This window comes from Nilaparvata lugens, chromosome 1 (genome assembly GCF_014356525.2).
Source record: "Nilaparvata lugens isolate BPH chromosome 1, ASM1435652v1, whole genome shotgun sequence".
Classification (NCBI taxonomy): domain Eukaryota; kingdom Metazoa; phylum Arthropoda; class Insecta; order Hemiptera; family Delphacidae; genus Nilaparvata; species Nilaparvata lugens.
In genome coordinates this window covers 75,942,412-75,968,064 of record NC_052504.1, presented here as the reverse complement: position 1 = coordinate 75,968,064, position 25,653 = coordinate 75,942,412, and the positions used below count along the sequence as shown (strand labels likewise).

General features: G+C 33.1%; 1 protein-coding gene across 5 annotated transcripts; it reads right to left on the bottom strand.

Moving 5' to 3' along the window:
- Positions 1-704: 704 nt before the first annotated feature.
- LOC120355053 (facilitated trehalose transporter Tret1-like) lies at positions 705-19,385 on the bottom strand. 5 transcript variants are annotated; one of them, XM_039443344.1, is made up of 5 exons: positions 19,187-19,385; positions 4,822-4,976; positions 4,187-4,322; positions 1,875-2,827; positions 705-1,236 (listed from the first exon to the last, which is right to left on the bottom strand). In XM_039443344.1, exons 2-5 carry the CDS (start codon positions 4,963-4,965, stop codon positions 973-975), a joined length of 1,497 nt encoding a protein of 498 aa, XP_039299278.1. In that variant the 5' UTR covers positions 4,966-4,976; positions 19,187-19,385; the 3' UTR covers positions 705-972. The 5 variants fall into 5 exon arrangements, with proteins under 5 accessions (XP_039299278.1, XP_039299274.1, XP_039299268.1 ...); XM_039443340.1 differs by lacking the exon at positions 19,187-19,385 and adding an exon at positions 11,843-12,046; XM_039443334.1 differs by lacking the exon at positions 19,187-19,385 and adding an exon at positions 11,662-11,812.
- Positions 19,386-25,653: the final 6,268 nt, after the last annotated feature.

The following is a 25,653-nucleotide window of genomic DNA, read 5'->3' as shown; positions in this document are numbered from 1 at the left end:
TTTTGGCTTCAATATGGTATGAAAATTTTTTAAGACATTGATGTGATGATTTCTTGTTGTTTTTATGTGGTATATATATATATATATATATATATATATATATATATTATATATATATATATATATATATATAATTTTTTCATGTCGTGGCCTATACAAATATCGTAATTTGTCTTTGGCAATAAATGGATTTTGATTTTGATTTGATTTGACACATGAGATTTGGCTTACTTTCATCAACTTAGCCTACTCAACTTGATAAAGTTTTAGAATAGAAATATTCATTCTGAAGTACTACCTAGTGATAGATAACATCACTAATAAATTTAAAAAGTGAAGTACGGTGTAGCACGGTTAAAGCATCCTTCATGAAAACATAGGCTTTGGTTTCAATTTAATGAGGATGACATTTTTTTATCAAAAGATTCCCTATGACTCATATAGTCCTACTTTAAAAATAAAACTTTCCATTTTAATATTTATTTTTCGGTTTTCATAAAATGTTTCAACTTTTGTTTAGCCATTTGCAAGTTTAATTATAATTATAATTCTGATTTTCAATTTTTATGTAAATACACATTTACAAAATTCAAGCAAGCTTGCAGCCCTAAGCAAGAAAGTGGACATTGTTAGACTTGAGAATAATAGGCCTACCTGTCTATAAAATATGTGCTTGTAGTACAGTACTCCTAGGTATACTCCCACTCTCGGCCTACTCACCGCACATATTTTGCTACTATAAAGGTACATTTATACTAACTTTACATAATTATAACATTTTATTTAATACGCTCAACAAAAAATTAAAAAGTACACAAGCATGAAACTTTATATTGATTGATTTTCTATAATGTATCAAGTGTTTTGAATAACAGCCTGAATAAAAGACTTCTTTAATTTTCTTCAGCTCTTAAATTATTATAATTTGTCAACTAAATTAACACAGCCTCTTTAGAAATTTTCGCATATAAATTAAACTTTTGTAACTGTTTTATTGTCATTATCATCTTTGTATCCATCTCCTATCTTTTGCAGTGTCATGTTTTTGGTTTCCGGTAGGAAAAAATAGATGAACACCGAGCCTGCTAGGGCTATCACAGCATAGACAAGGAACCCGTTACCGGTTCCTATTTCCGAAAACATTACTGGACCGGTTTTCACAACTGTGAAGAACATCAAGAATGCAAAACAGGTACAGCCTCCGCTGCCAATCTCTCTCATAGTAGTAGGGAATATCTAGAAAAAATAATAAAACAATAAAATTAAATGGAGCATGTTTTAGTCAGAACTATAATAATTAAGGTATTTTAAATATGTGATTGATTCTGATGGAAATGAGTTCAACAAATAATTGGATCGAGGAACGACTCAAGTTGCCACTAAAAACTGAATTGATACATTACCTATATGATATTAACTGAGGATTGTATTTCTGATAAGTTTTTTATTCATCTTCCACTACTGTGATAAGTACGGTAGTACCGGTACGTCACTTTTATAAGATAATCTTGACTTCAGGCAAACGAATTTAAAGTTTGGCAAGTTTAACTTGCGAGTTCAATAATAATTTATACAGTATGTAGTTGAATTTACTGAAGGGGGTTTTTAGACCCTCTTTTACTGGGACTACATCCCAGCTCAGACAGGGTGTCCCACGGAAGGTGTAACAGCTGAAGATCATAGATTCTACATGAAATTTACAACAAAAAATGACCATAGCGTTCAGCGTTACACCTTTTCGTTGGACACTCTGAGTATTAATGTCTCCATCCATAATTTACATTATGGTTGATAGTTTATAGGTAGGCCTATTCTACTGTATTCCAATTTTGTCGATTATTTTTAATTTGTCCAATTCAAACATATTATCTCACCTCTCCTGTCAAAATCCAGGGTATCTGAACTAATCCTGAGTAGACGCAACATATATAGAGAGAAATTATGACAAAATTCACCCATGAATAATTTTGAGGCAGAAATCTGAAGGCAAGTGAAAAGAGTAGGAGTGATATCCCTGTGGCTATTGTAGAGAACAAGGCAAGACTCCTCCGATTGTATTTTTTCATCACAAAACACATGGTGACGGACATTATAACTCTGAGAATGTCAACAATGATAGTGGCAAGATACTCGTTGACATTGGATGTTGTGCTTTTTAATATATCGACTGAGTAATAAATGACTGCATTGATTCCACTGAACTGTTGAATGAAAAATAATACCAACATAGTGATCAGTGGTTTCAAGAATGTGGGACTCAAGATTCGTTTCACTGTTTCTTTATTGATTTCAGAAGATTTATCTTTGGCCTTGGTGGTTCTATTTAGGAGAATATGGAGTTCATCAGATGAGGACTTGGAGTATCCTCTCAGGTATCTAAAAGTTTCTTCGGCCTTTTTCGTGTAACCCTTGTTGGCTAACCATAGAGGAGACTCTGGGGCGAAATAGTAGAATATATAGCTGACCAGAGGGAAAACAGCGCAAATCGCTGCTGATAGCTTCCAGTTGAGGAATGTACCCAGACTGTGTGAAACCAACACGCCGGTGGATATAGCCAACGGAATGGAAGCTAGGAATGTGCCTCTGATGACTGGGTCTGATACTTCAGCTATGTAAACTAGGCAAAGGGGACTGAGCAGGCCTGCACTTAGGCCGGACACTATTCGGCCAACGTACAGGACTTCAACACTCGTTGACACCGACACAATCACCCAGGCAATCACGAATAGCATACTGGTAAACATTTGTATCAGTCTGCGTCCAAATTCCTCCATCAAGTAGCCACTCAATATACAGCCGACCGCCATTGGGGGAACTGCTAGGCTAGCTGAAACAGAGAGTCAAACACACATTATATTAAATCGACCTTTTACTATAATATGATTTCAAATGAAAAAGCTATCGGTATTCAAAATTCCAATTATTTCTCCAATGGAAATAATATATTCCAACTATCAAATCGTCGATATAGTTACGGTAATTCAAGTTTCAAGTTTTTGAGTTACCAGAATTTGAGCATTTTAAAATTAAATTGATTGAACTGACATATTCATCCTATTCATAATAATTTATTAGATCAAAAACATTATAACATTGAGAAGAAAATACGCAGACGCTAGCCACTAGCCCAAAACGTTCTCTTCTCCTAAATATTACGAACAGTATCTATTTATCATGATCAATTACATATAACAAGGGAATGAACATATCTTTTAATCTCCGATCCTGTAAGGTACCAACGAAAATATTGATTGACTATTTATCGTTTATTGCCAAGACTTCCACTTTCAAATTTAAAATAATTTAGATTCTGCTGACAATCTCGGTTGAATTAAGTCTCTCAATCTAGAACTTGGAAATTGAGATCTATCATTCAGTAGGTCAACTTCCATATATATAGTTCAACATTCAAGTACCGCACCGCATTTAAACAAAATGAAACAAAATGCAGGGGATGTTTCCCCAATATCAAAAACTGTTGGCATTATTTTCAGAGATACAAGAATATTGAGACCTCAATTTTTATAACAGACTATTGCTGTAGGAAATGAAGAGTCTTCAACTGAAACAGAACTCTTCCGAACCCCCTTTCTAACCCTTTTAGAAAATTGGCTTATTTCTTGTGGTGTTGATTACTGCTTGGGAGCCGTAATGAAACCTGCAATATAATACTCGTAATGATGAGTTAATTTCAATCTCCTTCATATTCTATGTGTCTTGGAAAATTTTCATCGCTGTACTTCAGCCGATATGTTAACATTGCGTTGAAAATAAAATTGTAAATGATATGAACCTCTTCTCAAAAGAATATCTGGAGATACTCAGGAACACTAACAGAACAAATGTTTGATCAACTTACATGTATGCCAACAGAAATAAAATTAGAATTTCTGAAGGCTACCAATGAAGTACAAGAATATTGAATGCTGAATTTAAGAACGGGTGTATGGCACAACATTGTTCACAAAAAATACTGTATAATGATAATAATTATTCCATAGCAAATTAATGTTTCCATTTTCTTTGATCTAAGCTACCTATATTAACGGTATGATAAATTTATTGTATCATATCTTATTCCACAAAAAATCATGGATCTCAATTTTATTATAAAACCGCCAAACAAACTTGATACAAAGTTGTAAAATTAGAAGAGAAGTAGCAAATCTTATCAAACGATAATCACCTATCCAAGAAGATTGGTCTTGAGTGATTTGTATAGTTGTTTCATTGCTCATGAGTTGAGGTAGGAGAACGGCCGAAAATCCTGAAGTCATTCCCACGCCTAGTGTTATTATGAATGGACCTCCAATTGCTAATGCCTGGAATACATTAAAGTAGTTTCAATAAAATATTGCAGTTTGAGTTATAAAAATCTTTAGATTCTCAGTTCACTTGACATGATTCACTTGAAGAGCTCTCATGAGGGGTCTTACCGTTTCTGTGCGAGGAACAATTTAATTATATAGTAGCGCAGATACGTAGGTAGTACGATCTAAATCTGTTTCTTCATAAAGAGTGAATCTTCTTGAAATTATAAGTCCCTAGTACTCTGGTACGATGATACAAACAAAATATATACATAAATATAAAATGGAAGTTTATAATAGGTAATTAGTTTGTTTTATACATGGGTTAATAAACATTTTCTATTGAAACAGTTGAAGAAGGCATATCTTCTCATGTTGTTCCAATAAATGAGCTATAATAAATTATTCGATGCGAGGTAAAATACCGGGGAGGAAATTGAATATAAGTAGAATAAATAATTATACATATCAAGAAGGAGTTGGTTTAGAAATGGAAATTATAATCACTCACTTGCTTTAGACGAAGTCTTGCTTTTTCTTTTCTGGTCTCTTCAAGTAATGGCTCTCCTTCCGCAATTTGCTTTGGTAAAGTTGCAATTTTACTCTCATTTCTACCATTTTCAACAGCGCCATTCAGCTCCGATTTTTCACTCATATTCTGTGAACCTAGAAATTGAAAACTCATTTATTATTCAATCTCAAGAAATTAAAAAAAAATAGCAAAGTAATTATTGAACAAAACATTTTTGCTCTATAACCTATAATTGCTGCACACAAGTTTTACCTATGATAAGGGTACATAGGCAGTAATTGGTTTTGTAAAAGTATTTTCTATACAATCAGTGTAAGAGGATGAGGAGAATGACAGAGCTCCAATCTTCTTCAGGAATAGCCTACGATTTACTACTAGGCTCTGCAGACCTATTCAGTTTTAGAGAAAACAAGAGTCATGTTTTGATAAATTATCCAATTTTTTTTAGTACCCAATCTTTGCATTTCCAATGTTAAAGGTCTCATCTCAATATTCACTTTCTTAGTAAGGGACAAACACTATAGTGAGGTCCACGTTATAATGGCAATATGGAGAAAGATACGAGAACAACGTGCCGATCCTCTGTCTTGTCAATGCCTTCTATAGACAGTAGTTGATACAGGTTTATTGATGTAAAATTAACTATTCATTCTCATTTGAATTAATAAATTATATTTTATTAAGTGAGTAATTATAGATGGAATAAAATAGAGAATGCATTTATTCAAATGCTAATTAATATATAATTATTATTCAACGAAAATCCCAAATAAATGCTGCAAATCACCCCGAAGACTTAGCATTTGAATAAATGCATTCTCTATTTTAATTCCATCTGTAAACTGGTTGGCCGCTATGGCTTCGTATAAAATGGGCGCTGCTATTCAGAGATTGTCAGTTTGGTGTAAGGGTAAGCATTCCTGACTAGCAATTGGGAGGTACCGGGTTCGATTCCCGGGCTGGCAACTAATTTTTGGATAGTAGTTCTCATCGGATTTCCATTAAGCTGTTAACCCTGTTGTCAATGTCTGCAGTAGCAGAAGTCTTCGGGGTGATTTGCAGCATTTATTTAGGATTTTCGTTAAATAATAATGAGAAATTATATTTTTTTATATTTTCATAATGAATTTTCATATTTAAGATGAAATATTTTCTTAATTAGGCTAATTATTAGTTCTACATTGTTAAAAGACGATCTGGCAACAGAGCAAAGCGAGAAAGAGATAGCGCTATAAGCTTTGTTGAATGATAGACAAGGATATAGCAATACCATTGCCAATCAAACACTGCCCTTATAGCGTGGACCTCACTATAGGATAATTCACGAGTAGCCTATTATAATGATATGAAAATTACGGCTAAATAATTAGGTCTTTGATTTGTATTTTTTCGTGAATTGTTTGTTTCTGTATTTTATAGCTGATGGTTATAGGGCTGAAATGTATCTTTACGATGTATTTTACATAAACCAATTTTACAATAGTTGGCCTCCTCAACTTCTAGCCAACCCTAACCACCTTAAATTACTTACAATAGACATCTGTGATTACCTATTAGTTTGTATATATAATTATAATCCTTCTAGGTTGTTCGAAGAACAACTGGTTTGGGATAGAAGTGAAAGCTCACTGCGTGAATTCATAAAAATAGATAATTCTGCATCTGTGATTCGTAATAAATAGGCTGCATTACGGTAGGCTATCTACCAAATGTATCAACTTTATAGGTTCGAATATAGCCCAAGCATATAACAATCCCTTGTTGTGGGGAAATGATTTAATCCATGAATAATAAAAAATATCATACTTTGAATATACACAATGACATAGTGTATGGAGAGAGAACACTACTATGATATTGCTTCATTAGATATGGTTGTCATAAAATAATGCAATAATGGAATGTTATATTCGTCGTCGTCAACTATCAGTAAGAGGTTTTTACTACATATTGCTTCAACTTTTATGGTTTTCCATACATCTCATTAGTTGTTTTTCAGAGATCAACGTACTATTTATAGAATTCGACATTACTGAGATGATTGATTTTATGAGTGATTTACTTTGGATAATAATAATGATTATTGTGGTTGATTATCATGTTGGCTCTTTAAGAAGATGAATTATATTTTACACTTACATAGCTAGGTAGCCTACAATAGGCCTACTGAGTCTATTTATTTCATTTAGGCTAGATATAGCTGATCAAGACGAATGATATTTGTTATAATATGAATCATTTCTTATAACATTTATAAAATAATAATGAGATGTTTCAAATAATTGCAAATGGTAGAAATACTGTATATTAAGCATGCAAATTTCCCTTTGTAAAGAGAGAAGTATCACTTAGTTCAGATATGACATTATTTACAAAATATTTAATAATTAGGCATATTTTAGTGGGCTGCTGTAGCTCTTCCGAAACAATTAACTATACGTGGGTCAACCTTGGAATATATCCTACTAATTAATCCAGAAGAAATCAATATAAAAAGTTGTCCCTGAATTGGAGCTACATCGTCATTAATTTGTTCCCAGCTTTTTTATAATATCCTCGTTGCAAACTAGTATTTTGTTAAAAGCCAATTAAATCCCCCTATTCACTCACTCTCTTATCTTGTGTTATAGGATAATCTACTTCTAAATGTTTTTCATTTCATTTTTTATTGGTTAGATAGAGAATGATGAGAAGATAGGCTACGGTACGTGTTTATTAGAGTTCTTCAATATAAATTAATTCATAACAGAAAGTTCCATTGAGTTTTACGTCAATTGGTCTTAGTAATGAAAAATTGCAAATAAAATCGATCTGAGAACATTCTTTATTTTGAAAAGTATGTTCATTCAATAGTCTTTTTGATGGTTTGAAGATTAATTTTACAAGAACATAAAATATCATACTGTAAGGCTAATATTTAGAGAGAAACAACTAATATACGGTACCTACGCTGTATTATGTTGTACACTGGCTTATTATATTGTAGCTTGTAGGTAGCCTAATGTTTAATGACTATATTATATAGATATCGCACATCGGTAAGTATGACCATAGAGAAACAATAGCGTAAGTAGATATCCCATGGTATAGGGCGTTTATGTCGCAACTTTTACTGTTATCTCAAGCCGATTTCTTTCCCAAAAAGGTGAGTGACGCTGGTAGTCTATCATATTGTGCCGTTCATACACTCTCACCCAAACAAAACAGTAAAAATTTATAATAATCGATAGTAATCGACTTGAGATAACAGTAAAAGTTGCCACATAAACGCCCTATACCATGGGATATCTACTTACGTTACCTATTGTTTCTCTATATGGTATGACTTACTACTTACAAGATACACCTTGTCGATTGATTCAAATTATTATGTACCACTACTTCATTTTTCTGCAAGTTGCCGTTATTTGTATATCATGAATACCATCACTGTTCTGTTGGAGAAATTTCGACAGAAACTAGTTATACAACATTTCAAATATTTATTGTCTCCTTTGCTCTCTACTAAAACAACTCACTGATATTTACTTAAAACAATATTAGAAAGTAATATCTATTAAGATGACATTTCAGTAAATTTTCTATTTTCAACACACTCAAAAGTCTTCAGCTGAACTCATTATGTATCAAATTCTAAAATCTACCAGTCGTTGTTGAAGAGTTTAGAAAATGTTTAAAAAAGCGGAAGAAGATTGACCTGATCTGGGGAATCCCAACACACTTTACTCTTTAAGTACTACCTACATTTGTAGAAATTTGTACCTACATTCTCCCAAGTTAAAGTCGTCAATGGCAAATAGTTAATGAAATTAAAATTTTTGGTCCAGTCTCAATAAATTTATTTAGAGCTGTGAAAAACTTGAAATAGAAGAAAATTGCTATTCTGGTCATAAATTGATGAAGTTTTGAATATAGAATCTTCACAAAATAATATTCCCAAGTCCTCGACTATGAGGTGTGTATTGTGTCAATTTGATATTATTATTGGCTGATTAATTTATAATGAAAATGACGATTTTGGTGCCTTAACTGCAATGAACTGAGCATGCCTGCAAATTAAAATTTTTCTGGGTAAAACAGTAGACGTTTCCGTACGCTAAACTAAATCTTTTTAGTTTTCATGAACGGATCAATGGATAATAATTATTACTAAACGAAAATTCAAAGTTGAATGCTGTAAACCACCTCGAAGACTACTGCTAGGTACTGCAAATTTCAAATATTGACAACATGGTGTATAGGATAGTTGGAAGGAAATTCGATGAGAGGCAATCATTTTTAATTAGGGCTCTTCTGGGAGTATACTGGAAATCTCGTATTAGAAATTTAGAATAAAAGTCACCCCACCCCATAAGCTCATTGATGCGCCTCCCATAAATATTTCGAATTTTATTATCCCCCCTCTCATAAATTGTTTTTCAGCCGTCCTACAAGAATATCATGTACGAAGTTGTGTCTTCGATCCCTTCCCCCTCCCACCGTAGAATGAAAAATGTCGGAATAGATTGAACTTTTACCTTATAAGAAAGCATAAAGACGAATTCAGTAAAATGGTGATTAAAAGAAGGAGATAGATATGTTCTGATCACAAAAATTGTTCACGCTCAGCGAATATAGTATAATTTATTCATGGAAAAATTGGTCATGGTGGAGCTTGCATGTGAATTGATCAATGATTGGATTATATGCAAAAATGAAATAAAAATAATCTTGCACTTACTATGATTTAGTGATGATATAACTTCAACTGTTGTAGGCTATAAGTCTATAGCACATCCTGTACTGAGCTCGGTTTCTTATTTATTTAAATTGTCTTATAAATTTACTTCCCATCTTGGGTGAACCATGCAATTAACTAACAATGTTTCGGATGTGAGACCTGAAGAGTTATGAGGATCTCTGTGGGGAAAACCACAGGGAAATCATTCAAGTTGTGCACATGCAAGATATTCTACGAGTTCAGTGGACAGACAACTTCTCAAGGCCAGGGAAAAAACAAAAACAACCGGGGTAATATGGAATAATAATAATAATATGAATTCCAGTTTTAGCAGAAATTTGAATACTCGTGCTCTTGAGTTGTTATTGATGGCTGTGAAAGTGTTACATCATATTGGTGAGAATAAAATATGGAAAGAAGAATCATCGCATGCTATACATTTATTGGACCAATGTTCCTCAATAATTAAAATACCTACGGTAATAATAAATCAATATAGGATTATTCTTAGGATTTATTTTCTTAGGATTATTCTTAGGATTTATTTTTTTGGGATTATTCTTAGGATTATTCCTGATCCTTCTCAAAAGGATTGTCAATCAGAGAAGGGAAGATTGAATGTATTCCACTTACATTTATACGGTATTATAGTAGACCTACTCTTTAAATCATTATTCAAATCATATACATTCTCCCATGTCAATTCAACGTTAATCTCTAAAGCAAATGATTATTTTTGTTGTTGTGGTTGTTATTGTATGGGTAGTGTTGCATCAAATAACCCGTTCAAGAAAACTGCTCTCACTATAAATATTCTGGTTTCGGAGCTTCCATATATATAATACCTAATAATTATAAACTGAGCCAGAGCTAAAGAAAACAATTTGAAGAATTCAATACATATTATTATATACCTACCGTAATTTAAGTGATGGGCTCAACTGTGGGGTCACTGGGTCACGTTTTCTAATCTCTTATTTTTCCCTTTCACATCCGAATAATTTAATGTTTGATAATTGAATTAGTAATATTAGTAATAATGATTTAGATTGATGTTCTTGATAATCTTTTGAAATATTACTGTAAATTATGAAAATCTTTTTAATTATCGATATTGTATCTTAACTGGACTTTTTTAGTCAATCAATCATTCTACTAAATTATTTTGAATAGAGCATTCTAAAAATTATGCGCAATTTAATTTCTCTATTTGTTTATAACGTGAATGAAGATAAGGTAAGATTAGACACTTTATTGGGCTTATCTAATTCAATCCAGACTTGCAGATGTATGCCCAATGTTTGAATCCGTGCAGAAATGACTGGTAAATATGCAGCTTACAGTACCGGTATATGATTTTAATAAAGAAATTGATGAAAGTAAAGATGATATATTTTGTAATATTTTCCATGAGAATGAGAATATGTGACATTGCAATTGTTGAAATGCGAATAAAGTACCTATACATTATAAGCATTGTACAGAAATCCGAATTATTATTTATTGCCATAAAAGTAATTACATACAAGTTAATGAATAAATATTCTCAATTACAATATGACACTTCCGGCAAATAACAACTTGTGCGCCGGCAGTGAGCACACCTATGAGAACACCTTCAAAGAAAAGGAAAATAGAGCTTATTTTAAACAAACTAAATAAAACTACGGAAAACTAGGTCACATCCCAATAATTACAAACGATAAGACAAAGTAGCAAATTAAAAAGTAAATCACGAAGTAAAAAAAGACAGAACAAAAGGAAGTTAGGACAAAAATAATTTTGAAGATTTATAACAAAAGACCCATCAACTGAAACACTACATAATATACAATAAACTCTACTAATAATGAATATAGTGAATTAAGCAGTCAAATTCACTTGTAGCTGTTTTCCTTGTTGTTTATAAGTTACATGAAGTAATCTCAGAGGTCTTGAGGGTAGTTAATAGCAAAATATATGGATTTACACTTTCTAATTCCATCAAATAATATAATTTCATTATTTTTATTCAACTCTATCAAATATTTCTTGCTTGTATATTTATTTTTATGATTCATAGAAAATAATTACTTTTCGAGATTATGTGAACAGACTACCTATCGAATCAGCATAGCTCTTTATTTGAACACAGCTTTTGCCTTCCATCGATTAATCAGATCTGATTTTACAAATGACTACATTCTTCCTTGAAATTATTATTGTTGGAAAGATTGGTTGATCTTTTTGAGTAAATACGTTTGGTGGTGGAAATTTTACTCGCGGGCAAATTTTACTCACAAATGAATCGAAAACCCCTGTCGAAAGCAGGTTTTGTAGCTGCGCGGCCTCCGGTTGCTCGAGAACTGGACGGACGAGCTGCTTCAGGACGACACTGGCATTCACATGTGAGCAGAGGCGAGATTCCACTGCCACTGGGCACTTGGCCACTGCCAATCTGGTTGCGACGGTCATGGGAGTGCGTCCACTTCACTCTTCTGACTATCACTGTCTCTCCCTAACCAGACTTCATTGCAATCAGTTAGCGCTGATCTTACATTTAAATACCTGATTTCTTTTCTGTTCATCATATGCCTAGCGGAACGATTTCCCTTGAAAATATTGATAAAAAACTACCTATCCTCAAAAATGTATCACTAGTTATATTGTGGCATGCAACATTTCTCAAGCTGGTTTCACACGCTCCGTGGTCGCGCTGACATGTTTATCGTTTAGCAAAGTTAAAAAAGACATGCGCCTGCTTTTCCCGACCCGTTGCATAGGGGTTTCTTTGAGTTGCCAACTCCGCTAATTATATGTTATATTTGATTCGTATTGACCGGTACCGGTCAATTTTTTTAGGGTGATGCCCTCTTATAAGCTTCAGGCTTGGTGATGAGATGAGAGATGAATGAAGATCTTTCGAGAAGTAGAACACGTGTTTTATTCATCTCTCATCATCATCACCAAGCCTGAAGCTTATAAGAGGGCATCACCCTAAAAAAGTGAATAGATGAAAATGACCTGTAACTAGAATTTGTCTCTGGAGAAATCATTTGATATTGCCTACCTCATAATAAGGTAGAATTAATAAATAAAAACAATTTTTCCAGATACGGTGTTGAAAATTCAGGTTGGCAAAATTCAAATGCTGAATTCGTTTTCTCTACGAAAGGTGAATAAATCATCAGATTATTATTCAATTTGTAGCAACCAGTATATTAGCTTTGATCTACTTGAGGCTTCGTATTGTAGAATCCTATCAGGCTACTCAAACTTATTTTTCAAATTGAATCATAAAAATGGAGAAAATAGTATAATTCAGAATAATAGACATTTCTCACATCAATATGGACCTAAAAATTTATTGTTATTTATCAATTCAATCATTCTTTTAAAATTTATTGTAGTCACCGTACTGTGTATGGAACTACAATTTGCCAAGAAATTCATTTAATAGATGTCCGCCGATTATAAATTTCCGAATATCTAATAACTGTAATTTGGAATGGATTTTTGACTAGTAACTGTACTCCCTAGTTAGAGTAGCCATCAGTTTTGTTAGCTGAAAGGATGAGCGTTAATGACTAGTTAGAAAGTCTTGTCAAAGTAAGCTGTAGTTAGCGATCGCCCCATCAAGTAGCTGTTTCTGATAATTGGTCTATGATTTGAAAATTGTTTCATAATACCGGCCATTCCTCTTATCTTACCTCAAGTGTAGCATTAATTGTCTGGGAATTCCGCATTCTTCTGATGGTGAAAAATATTGTAAACTTGCTATTAAATTAAGTAGGTTTCGTATCAGATCATTAAACCTGAATTTTCGATCAAGTCACTCCAAAGAGTTGCATATTGAAATAAATAATTATTCTCTATTGTGGATTAAATGTGCAATTAATAATAAATAAGAGGTAGTTGGAGGGAACTATAATCATAAGTCATGAGAGAACATATACTACCCTACATATTCGACATATCTGGATTGTTGAATATTTTCCCTTTGTATTTTTATTTCGGAAAAAATCTCAAGTATTTTCATAGAAGGATGTAACATTTAAATAAACGAGAGAGAATGTGAGTTAAAAATTTATTGGTTTAAAAACTGTATGATTAATATTGGGCCTATAACGCTACTATAACAGAGTAACAATTCTTTCCGGGATTAAAACTTTTGAGGACGACTGGTTGTTTCAATAATATATTTTGTTCCAAGATCCAAGCGAATTATTTATGTGTGTGAATATATTATGCAACTATTGTTCTTGAAAAGGGTTTAAAGTTTTTTCTAAACATCAAACGTTTTTTAACGGAATGAATCAAATCATACTTGAATACACTAATGTCCAACTCCTCACATCATATGAACTGTATATTCTCTATTTGTGGAGTAAGAAAAATTCTTATAAGTGGGATAAAACTTCTAAGAACAGAAGCAATTGAGGACCAATAGCTTTGTGGTTATTATTATTACAGTGCTGATCACTGCATAAGCAAACTTATCCACACAAGGAATCCTCTAACGGATTCCACCCTCCTTTCCACTATATGGGCCTATTCATTATTTCCTCAAACGTCGGGAATTTCTTTGTATTGAAATTTACTTTTCTACAAAAAAAACATAAAAGTAAGATGTATTGAAAAGTTATTCTAGTTTTGCTCAGCCAAGCGAGTAGGCTACTTATTATAGTTTGTTACTAATTTTACTACCTCCATTAATCCTAATTGGGACTGCAAACTGGAATTAATGAACAGAAATAATAGATATGTAAGTGTTGAGCTTCACATAAATCCATGTTCATATAGTTGAGAACTACCTTAGATTGGAAACAGTAACAGCAATTATTATTGGAAAACATCCCGTATTTAGGCTAATTGATTCATTAAATGCGGCTCCAAACTGTTATGAAGGTTTTTCTGTATCATACGATCCCCATTTATCAGCTCATCATCTTTCAACCTTGAATTCACTCGATTAAAGGTACCTATGTCAATCAATAAAACCTCATCAGGAACTGGAAACTTTAAGAATAATTTTTTACTTCTTTGCTGACTTGATTTACAACCCAATGATGGAAGTTTTTTTTGCTGAAAGGATGATACCCACACTTCACACATGCACTAATGTTATCCGTACCAAGCTATTTAATTGAAACTATTTCTTGAAACTCATAAAACTCATCGAATACTCAAAATCGTATTCCAATTTGAGACAATGTTAATATATCGTTATATGCACACAATTTTCATGTCTGCCCAAATTTTCAATCTTCATTAATAAAATGTGAAGGATATATTTAAAGAAACAATAAAATGAAAATGCTCTATGATGAAATGATTTTATCTGGACGAAAATTTTTCGGGAGAGCTTTTGTACACAAAATATATATAATTTTAATAAAAAATGAGGAGGTTTTAATTTTAAACTATGTAAAAATAAACGTTACCTTATTATTGAAATATTTAACTATCAGTATCCCTACCCGTTTCCAAATGAACTTTTTTAATATTTCTTTTCCATGTGAGAATTAAATAATAATAAAATCATTATAGTATTATCAGAAAACTCTTGACCACTCCAGAAAATTTGACCGGCTTTCGCGATCTATTCAGTATAGCGCAGGCAATGAGTTTAGAGATAATAGTTGTAGAGACATGTAGAGCTCAGATGTAAAAAATCGAGCGTTATGAATAAAAATTAATTATTGTTTTTTAAAAGAAGGTTCCAAATAATTCCATTGGGAACTTTTTATTAAACTGAAGTTGAATTCCAATTCAATCCAATTTCATGACCAACATGTCTACCGGTATACGGTACCCATTATTTTACAAAAACCTTACAAATAATTAATATCATGATAATTTTTTCCTATTAATCTCGTTTATTGAGATTCATAAGATGGAACATTTATAAAGGGGGGATGTGTTAAAATTTTGTGTTTTAAGTGGTGATATAGGCCTATCAGTGAAGCATATTTGCAGCCTGTTGACATCCTCCTAGAAAATATGTGGAGTAAATTACAATACATTTCAACAATAGTAATAATATAAAAATTATAGTACTGTACTAGCCGTCAGGCTCGCTTCGCTCGCCATATCCGTCTAGCCAGGGGGCTCCGCCCCCTGGACCTCCGACTGGATCGTCCAAGAATGAGATCAGCAGGATCGCTTCGCTCGCCTGCATTTTTATCATATGTTAGGACAATCCAGTCGGGGGTCCAGACTAAACGTCTGGCTAAACGGATATGGCGAGCGAAGCGAGCCTGACGGCTAGTTATATGATATTCCCAGTATTGAAGTAGCAGTGCCCAATCAATTTTTCCGCGATAAATGCATTTAAATCTTCAACTTGGTGCCAACCTAACAAAGTCAACTCAACTTAATGCCAACCTGACAAAATTATTAATTTAGTTGCCAGTTAACAACTGTTTCGAAGAGGTACTCTATCTAGATTATAGTTCTATAGTAAAATATGATATGGAAATTTCAATCATAATTAAGAGATTGGGAGAAGAAGATTATAAATGCTATAAGACGAACTTTAAACCCTTAAAAACAACCCTTAGAGTTAAAATATTGCCAAAAGATTTCTTAGTGCGCCTCTAAAGGGCCAACTGAACATACCTACCAAATTTGAACGTTTTTGGTCCGGTAGATTTTTAGTTCTGCGAGTGAGTGAGTGAGTGAGTCAGTGAGTGAGTGCCATTTCGCTTATATGTATATAGATACCTTCTGAATCTTCTGTAGACTGATGATAGAACGACTGAGATTTCGTCAGAGTTTAACATTTGATGCATATCATGTTACAAATTTATGAGATCAAAAGTAGGTTATTACGATTTAGATCTTATCATGATCACGCTAATAAATCAATATTTACGCTTCATATGTGGCTGAGTTTATACATGTACATGAAAATAATAGAAAGCTCTTACATGGGCATTGTATGATGCTTATTATGAGCCTCTATTTCAATCTCAAAGTTAATTCAGTTTGTTGGAAAAAAGTTTATTTGTATCCTGTTTTTGGAAGTTCACACATCACTTTTAATTACTACTTGATCTTCAATCCCATTTTGGTCAAACCGGCTCAATAACAGAGTAGAAAAGCTACGTAGTAACTAGGTACTGCTTTTGTTGTGGATTGGATAGATATATTTGATGAAATTCAAGTTTGAAAATAATTGCCAACGAGGAACTTATCACCGTTCGTTTTTCTAGGTGTCACACAATAAAATACCGGTCTTGAATTATAGAATATTCATGTGGAATAGAAAATCTCACTTCAGGCACTATTATGAGTAGGATACAAAGTATCAAGAACGTTGTTAAAATTCTGAAAGCTATTGTAATAAGTAATATTCTTACAATCAGGAGCCATGAACTAAGTACAGTATCAAGAACTTTGAAAGAATTTAGAAATATTGTATGAAGATAATAAGATAATATTTATTCTTGTTTGATTGACCATCGCGTGAACTTCGTGCCAAAATAACGATTATATTATCGCGTGATATTGAAATAGTAGCATCCAAGTAGAGTTAATTACTAGTTGGGTTAGTGACTCTTTCAATGTCCAAAACTCTAGGAGCCTTACCAATAAAGACTACAAACGTTCTTTTCAATATTTTATTGTATTTGTGAACTGTCCTGGAACTCTAAAAAATTATTAATGTTTTCGCAATATTAGATACTTGTGTCTCTAGAAATAATCGACATGAGATATGCTGTTTGTAAATAATACGCTTATAATCAATTGTGACATAACTGTGGCTTTATTTAATTGGAGATAAAATTATTGTGAGTTCATAGTAATTAGAAGTTAACTGTCATTGTACGAAAACTGGTTATGAGGCCCGTTGCAATTAAATCAATTTCGGAAAAAAATTTCAAGATAGAGAACTCAGATCCTACAGCATCATATATGGCTCCCTCTTGTCTCCCATGGATTATTTAAATAATATATTATTTCCTTCAAATAAAAATATTCAACCATCAATGCCTCAGGGTTATAAAATTTGGAATAAATTCCAACCAAATTAAATTGAAAAGCTGAACTCGATTGGAAAAATATCATAAAATCTCAGTGATCTGTCATAATTATTAAAAGAAATGATAATTTCGAGCATGATGTGATTAACTATTAAGTTTATTCATTCAATAGCTCATAAAAAGTTGAAATGTCAAAATATACAGTGGAATTATTATAGACTATATATAAACAAATAATCGATCATTGCTCATCAAAAGAAATTATGCAGAATATCATCTATTGGGTGCATCTATGATGATTCTTCTCTGTTAATTTTGATAAAAAATAGTACAATTTCAAAATTATTCAAAGATGATATAGTTATTTTATAACTATGTCCTTTTTTTATGAAAAATCTATTTTATAAAAATGAACAAAAAATAAAAAATATTATTTCTATAAACTTATTTTTTTATAAAAATACGCCTCTTACTTTGAAACTGTAGTAGAGATTGGTTCTTGAACCATTCATAAGTTGAAATTATAATATATAGTCCATCCAATGAATTTCATGAATATATTTCAATAGAATGTCAAACAATCACCAAGATGGAGCTATTTAAGGGCATTTCATATTTTTAAAAGAAAAGCTTTGTGAAGTTGAACAATTTAAGAATCTCAGATTGTTCCAGCTCTTTTGTCACCATTTAAATAATGTCAACTGATAACTGAGAGAAAAACCACTAAGTAAATTTATATGTATGTTGATTAACATTATTACTGTGAAGAGAATTATAAGCATATCCAATGTTTTACCCCGTGTCTAATCATGCAGTCTATGTTTCTGTGACGCTGATTATCTCTTATTGGGTTTCAGGTTCAAAATGATTTACCGGCTCACTTTGATGCTTTGATCATATCTTATTCATTCACTCAACTACTGTATACTCATTTCCCATAACCACCATCATTATTTCTCTCTCAACCCACGCTTAATATGTTTCATCTTTTCATTACTCAATTCACGAATCAGTCATTCAATATTATGTAGTCATACCCTATGCCAGTAATTGATCCACTCTGTCATTAAAATGTAAGAATTAGTTCTTTATTTTAGTTAGAATAGTAATATGGGAGTTTACATTTTTTATTTTTTCAAGTGTTACTTGATAGATCTTCTTCACAGATTTACTCGTTAAGAGAGTTACTAGAAGTACAATTCAACAACGAAGTTGACCGAAACCGGTATTCAAAAGAATACCGTATTATAGTAATTCTATACAAAAATTAGCTTATATATTTGTGACAAAATAGATTACTCACATCACACCTCAATAAGAACCCTATCTTCAGTCATAGAATTTCAAACATCCCCATGAAGAGCCTTAAACTGGTATTAGAAGTTTGGGAAACTGATTATTACAACTGCAATTGAGCTCAGGTTTCCCAGTGCATTGTCTCTACAGAAGCATGCATGCTTCTGGAATAGGAAAGTTGGAACTTTTGGTTAATTACCATCATTGGTTTAATCTTCCTATTGTAAAAGAAACAAATATTAATTTAGTTTTCCCTGAGTGAGTTCAAATAAAGAGTGAGGAAAGCCACTAGACGAACTACTTTGTTTATGAACGAAACGTATTCTATTAGTTTGAAGTTCTGAATGAATATTACTTCTACCTTATCGTGTGTGAGCAGTCTTCTCCTTGGTATCCAAACTACAGGTACACAAACACTTTACTAAACTATGTCTCCAGTGTGGGCCGGTATAGTTTGGAGGAAGTGGCCTACGTCCAAGCGATGCAGCACAATCACCCACTAATATTAAAATGAATACCGGTACCGTCGAAATCGACTGACAGTGTTCGACTGACCAAGGTGACCGACTTTGAGAGGATGTCGTCGCTATAGAAAGCAGCCGCCGTCACCGGTCTTGTCTTCACACGTCACCTCTTCCATTCTGTCTAGATATAAATAACATTATGCAGAAAGCTACAAATTAGTGAGTGAAATCACAGCCTACCATGTTTGTCCAGTGTAGTAAAATTCACTTTAAATTCCAATTCCTTATAAATAACATCAACGCTTTCGCATTCAACCATGCTGACAGTTCGAAGAGAATCTCACTATAGCTGTCATCACTTGACAGATAAATCTCCACATTATTGTCTAGTGTCAAACTGATACTATCACTCGATTCGTTAGATCAATATTCAAATCTTTTAGCACTAAACACATTCTGCAACCGTGATCAATGAATTTTACTACTTCAGAAAAACTGGTTCTATTTGTTTTTTCAACGATTATGTAGTTTACAGAGTTGATGAGAATTAAGGAAACAGCTAAATATTTTTCATACAAGAATAATATTAAAGTATTGTCATATTGGATCCACCATGCAATACATAATGATTTCCAATTTCCATAAGACATTTTAAGAGAGAATGAATGCCGAAAAGCGCACATTGATGTCTTGAAACGTTTTTTACTGATAAAAACTCGAGAGAATTAATTGACTCAATTATTTCAATGTTCCTTGTCCTTCCTTCTACCATAGTAAAGGTATTTCTTTAAAACAAATCAAGGTACCCAAATTGAGGGATTCCTATACGTTTGAAGGTACCTCTAGTCTAGAAAAAAATTCTTTTTAGATATTGGTATGTTGTGTGTGTGTAGGTGTGTATTTGTGTATGCACTGTATGTAAACCTGATAACTCCATTACTAATAATTAGTAATTAACGGAAGGAATAATTATTATTAATGGATTGAATTGATTTTAAAAATTCAAAGTTCTAATACCATGAGGATCTTGCCTGAAGAAATTCAGTAGAATGTGATAAAAATGGCTGATTAGTCAAAAATGACATTTTCACTGTTTTCTCGTGAACGGCTGTAACGATTCTCTTGAAATTCATACCCTGGATAGCTATTCATAAGCTCTATCAAGTCTCGTTTTTGGCAAAATAGCAGAAGCTTCGTCACATTATCAATAAAAATTGATTCACCACTTTTCTACCATTATCAACTCAACAATGGCTTGTATTTTTCAAATTAATACCATGGGTGGATCCTGCATATTAGGGCATAGGCAACCCGCAACACAGTACTCGCTATTGAATTCTCTAGGCTCAGCCTTGCTCTGCGCGTTGCCTAGGTCGTAACATGCAGGCCCGCCGCAAAGTAGACCCACGCTAATCCACGAAAAGCAACCCACGTCGTGGGATGTTTTTGTAAATCATTCCTATAGAATGGTTCATAATCAATCAGCTGACAAGTGGATTATTTAATGCATGTATTAAACAGATGTCTGGAGAAGCCTAGCAGTGGTTTACAAAACATCCCACGGCGTGGGTTGCTTTTCGTGGATTAGCGTGGGTCTACTTTGCGGCGGGCCTAAGGTCCATTTTCATAGTAAAGGGTCTCCAATAGTATCAAGTTCTCTATAGTAGGCTACGGGCAATGGATTTCACAATTTTCATTAATAGCTGTTTCAAAATATTAAGCCGCGTACAGACATTTGCGGCACGAACACGCGTACTTCTCTTTTCATCAGATTATTAATATGTATTTGTATAGAAACGGCAAGATCCAGATATAAAATGATCTTAGCATCAGCTGATGAAAAATGAAATACCACGTGTTCGTGGCGCTCAAGTCTGTACGCACCTTTATGAAAATCATAAAACTGATATAAGAAATGAGCAAGGGAAGTAATGTGAGTGGTCAATATCAGATTTGTTTATTTGATGTAATAGAGCAATATAATCCTTATAGGAGGAAGAACTAAGATCACATTATGACTAATATAACTTATTAATGGTTAGTGAAGGAAATTTGCAATATCGTTCGGAATATATTTCGAGAACAGAGTCTTGTCGGGCTTTATGCTCTATTGTAGGAAATTATATGATCTCCAGCTGCATCTGCTATATAGTCGACGAATTCGCTCCCAAGTCGGAGTTGGTAACAGATAAAAGCTGATATATGAGCAGGTAAGGACAGAGAATAGATAATCTCGATCTGACCCCACACACTACATCCACTTAGATCTGTTCCAATATCCAGGTTGATTCAATTATTTCAATGATCGTACTTGATCGGTTCTTGATAATATAGAACGTGTCAGACACAATGATTGACAGGCTTAAGAAATAATCGAACTCAGAAGACGAATTGACAAAATGGAAATATAATATGATAAAATATATGGTTTGACAGTGCAGATTCAAAGCTTAGATTACAGATTGAGAATAGTTTAACATTAATAACATGATTAGAAGTTTGCTTGTGCTTGCATGACACCATGCATGATTCAACAGAATTTTATAATTGATAATTTTAACAGTTTTTTGAAAGAATAGTGAAAACAGATTATAAAAGATTTTTAAAATTACTCGGGTCGTGGTTCTGGCAGCGGAGGATAGTTAATCAACTACAAGTTCTTATAAATTCTATATCAGATAAAATCTAGGATCTTAATAATTATAAGTGCTTGTCGGCGTGGCCATTACTTTAACGAAGAAAAATTTTATATTTTCTGCACTGTATTTTCTTTCGAAGCGAAGATTGGGGCCCCAAAATATAAAACTCACGTGAATCCTCTTGGCGGTTGTGGTTCCTTCAGATCAAATTTGTTTGATTGGTGGCCGGTCCAGGCTTCGGTCTCAGCACGTGTGGAATTTTAATTAAATATCTCCTTCACCAAAATAATTAAGGAATAATTAAATTTGAATTTCTAGAATTATCGATTGATGAAATAAATTTACAAATACTAGATAAATTAGCCTAAAATATTGGCTCACAGATAAAATATATAAAAATCGAACAAAATTTCACCAATGGGTCTTTGGTAACTTTCAACAAGGTCTTAACGGTGAGGATTTTAAAAGGGAAGTGACTTGTCTTCTTCTAAGCCTTTGGCTAGAACCTTTTCTCTGAGAATCTCTGTGTAATTAATATAATTCCTTTAATTACAATAATAACTTAATTTGTATAATTTTTTAAACTGCTTAATTCTCTAGATACAGTTCCTCTATACAGTGTACATGCACTAGCATATATGATAAGGCAGGTTTACTCAAAAGATTCATCACACAAATTATAGTAGAGTTTATAAATTGGATCTCTTCATGGGACAGGTGTGTGTAAGTTTCACATGGCTGAGTTCAGTCTCAAAATGATTCATTATATTGGGTAGGTATAATTATTTTATTTCTCATCATAATTCTTTTAATGTGAAATATTAATTTCAAGTCTATTTCATACTGTACTGATCTGGACCAGTATTATTCTTCTGACAGAGGGAATATCTGAACATTTATAAAACAAATGGAGTGCTGTATTGAAAAAATTAAGAATAGTTCTTGGCCAAGCTCACTTCAATTTTCTTGCATCACCGATAAAAGTAACCAATAATTAATTGTCGGCCGGGTTGGTCTAGTGGTAAGGAGCGTTACAAACTGCGGTCTGCTAGCACAGCCTGGTTGTGTGAATTTCGCCGATGGCATGGATGTTTGGTCACCTCATCAATTCACCAACGCACTTCCCATCACCCACGCACAAGCTGAAGGCTCATGTTGGCATCATCTGCAATAAAGGAAAATAAATTCTAAAAAGTTGGCTGCTAAGTACTAAGGTTCTAAATCAATCCTCAATTGTGTGAGAACGTTATTGAATATCTTTTATAATAGGACCATAAATACTTACACTATTACAACATTTGTATTTAAAAATGTGGCTTACAAATTGGTCTTCAATGAATAAAAGAAGTTTGCATGAATAATTATCATAATTTCTCTGGTCGAGGGTACAACGCGACATTCTACTCTACATGTCCAGAACTGTTTGTTTTATGGACTAAGTTTAAGGACATTACAAACTAAACTGTTGGTTTATGGACGTAGAAAGCACCCAAACTTTGAGGGGTCTGGTGGGTATGGAATACCCCCACCAAAGTGAAGTCCAGAAATTTTTGAGAAAATACCTGTAATTTGGTGCGATTTATCGTAATTTCTATTCAAAAAACTAACACCCCATTCAAGTTTGTTTTTGTTTTTTACTAGGCTACTTTTATTATTTCGAATTTCCGTTCAAAATAGTATAGGTCTATGGTACCTATTTTGGATGAAAAATAAATAGAATTGAATGGAATAGTTTGGCCATCAAATTTCTCCATAAAAATATATTTACATTTTACTTCAAATTAAATTTGTTCAAAGTCACAATGATTTATGAGTCAGATTTCTTAAACAAAGCTCTGTCCTCTGAGTGTGTCTACTTATTATTGAAAAAATAGCATTCTTTCATTATTCCGACTCCAAATCAGTATTTTCAAGCAAATTGCAATTCCTATTTTGGATTGTTTCATTTTATTCTGTCATATGGTGTTTACCTTTCAGAAGAAAGGCAGGCAGAAAAAATCAATACGAATCATGAGTAACCTTGGTGTAAGGGGTTTATGCAGAGAAGCTTTTAGGCAGCTGAATATTATGACTCTTTCTATTTATCTAAATTTGTAACAGGTGAGGCGAAAAATTATCAATATTTTGATATCCAGTCAAATACCCATGATTTTAATACTAGGAATAGGGAGAATTCAACAGTACCTCACGTTCGACTGAGGAAAATATACAAAAGCCATTATTTTGAGCAAATAAAATTATGCAACAGGCTGCCGCTAGAAATTAGAGTGCTTCTAGTTGGACGTTCCAAGATGGTAGTAGTTAGCAAGTGGGTTCCATCCAAGTCCTTCTATACAGTGCAAGAGTTTCTTGAATGCAGTATTGTTATTAATGTCTAGCAGAGTAGAGTTGGTGTGTCTTGTTCATAAAATAAGCTATATTGTGACATTGTTGGAATTGGGGTACAGTGTTGAGTGTTTTAGTCAGTTTTGTGTGTTTCTTTTTTGTATGACTGTACTCGGTTGGTTCAGTTGTTGGTTGTACTGTCACTCGGTAACTTTCATTGTATTGTTACTTTCGCCAGTGCTATGATTTTGTCACTTCTATTGAATTGTGACTTCTGTCTATTACTGCATTGTATATGTTTAATTGAATAAATTCAATTCAATTATTGGCAATACAAGATATCTTATCTCAACTCAAAGATTAGGGGTATTGAAGATGTTGGATTCAGACGAGCTATTCGCTTACTCCTGCTATTTTTTGCCAAGTCAATGCTTTATATTGTTCATTTGTAGTATATTACAAAAAATATAGCAGTTGATTCAAAATAGCGAATGGATCGAATTAATGTAGCTGTAATACTTGAGCTGGCTAGCTCAAGATCCTGAATACCCAGGCTCAGTTTTAGATTTATTCACAATGTTTTCAAGTTTTCTTGATTTCTTTACTTACTTTAGTAAACATATTTGGGGCGAACAAATATTAGGGGGTCGTGTCCTCACAGTCACAGCTGGAATCCACGCCCGTGGTCATTTTATATTGTACTAGTACCTAAACAACATCAACCTTCCTGAAGCAAGGTATTGTAACTGCAGTTGGAATATATTTTCCGATTTGTTGCATTCTTCATTACTGCTTGATTGAAACACTGAAAAGGAGGGAAGGTTTTTCTTCCCTGTGATCGAAAGTAAGTGACTTTCCCGCCACAATTTATTGAGCGCTGAAGCAGGACCAACAGGAGGTCTCTGAAGCGTTGATTCATCTATCCTGCCCTCTAGCGGCTGTTACTGAAATTCTCTCTCAAAGTGATTCCAAATTCTTACTAAAGATGTCAGGAGTGTGCCTCTTGGCAGCAAAGTACTTGCTTATGACAAGCCGCCAGAATAGTTTTTCAAAGTACTGTCTGTAATTTAAAATAATTTTCAAGCTTTTTTCGTTATTGATTTTATACAAAAATCAGGTCATATCCAGAAAATATTTTATTCAAGTCATAAAAATTTATTGCTTTGTCGTTATCTGTAACTACATCTTTACTTTACTACTTATTCGTCATATTATAGAACTGTATCAAGGAAGTAACGCTCCTGCAGTATATGAAATATGACACCTTATATATTAAAATAATACCCTTCATCTACCAAACACAACAGTAGCCAAGAAAACACAACAAATTTCACATCAACTCTCAATTTGTATGGACACAATACAATGAGGAATTCCCTAAGTGTTTTTTAAATTCCCTC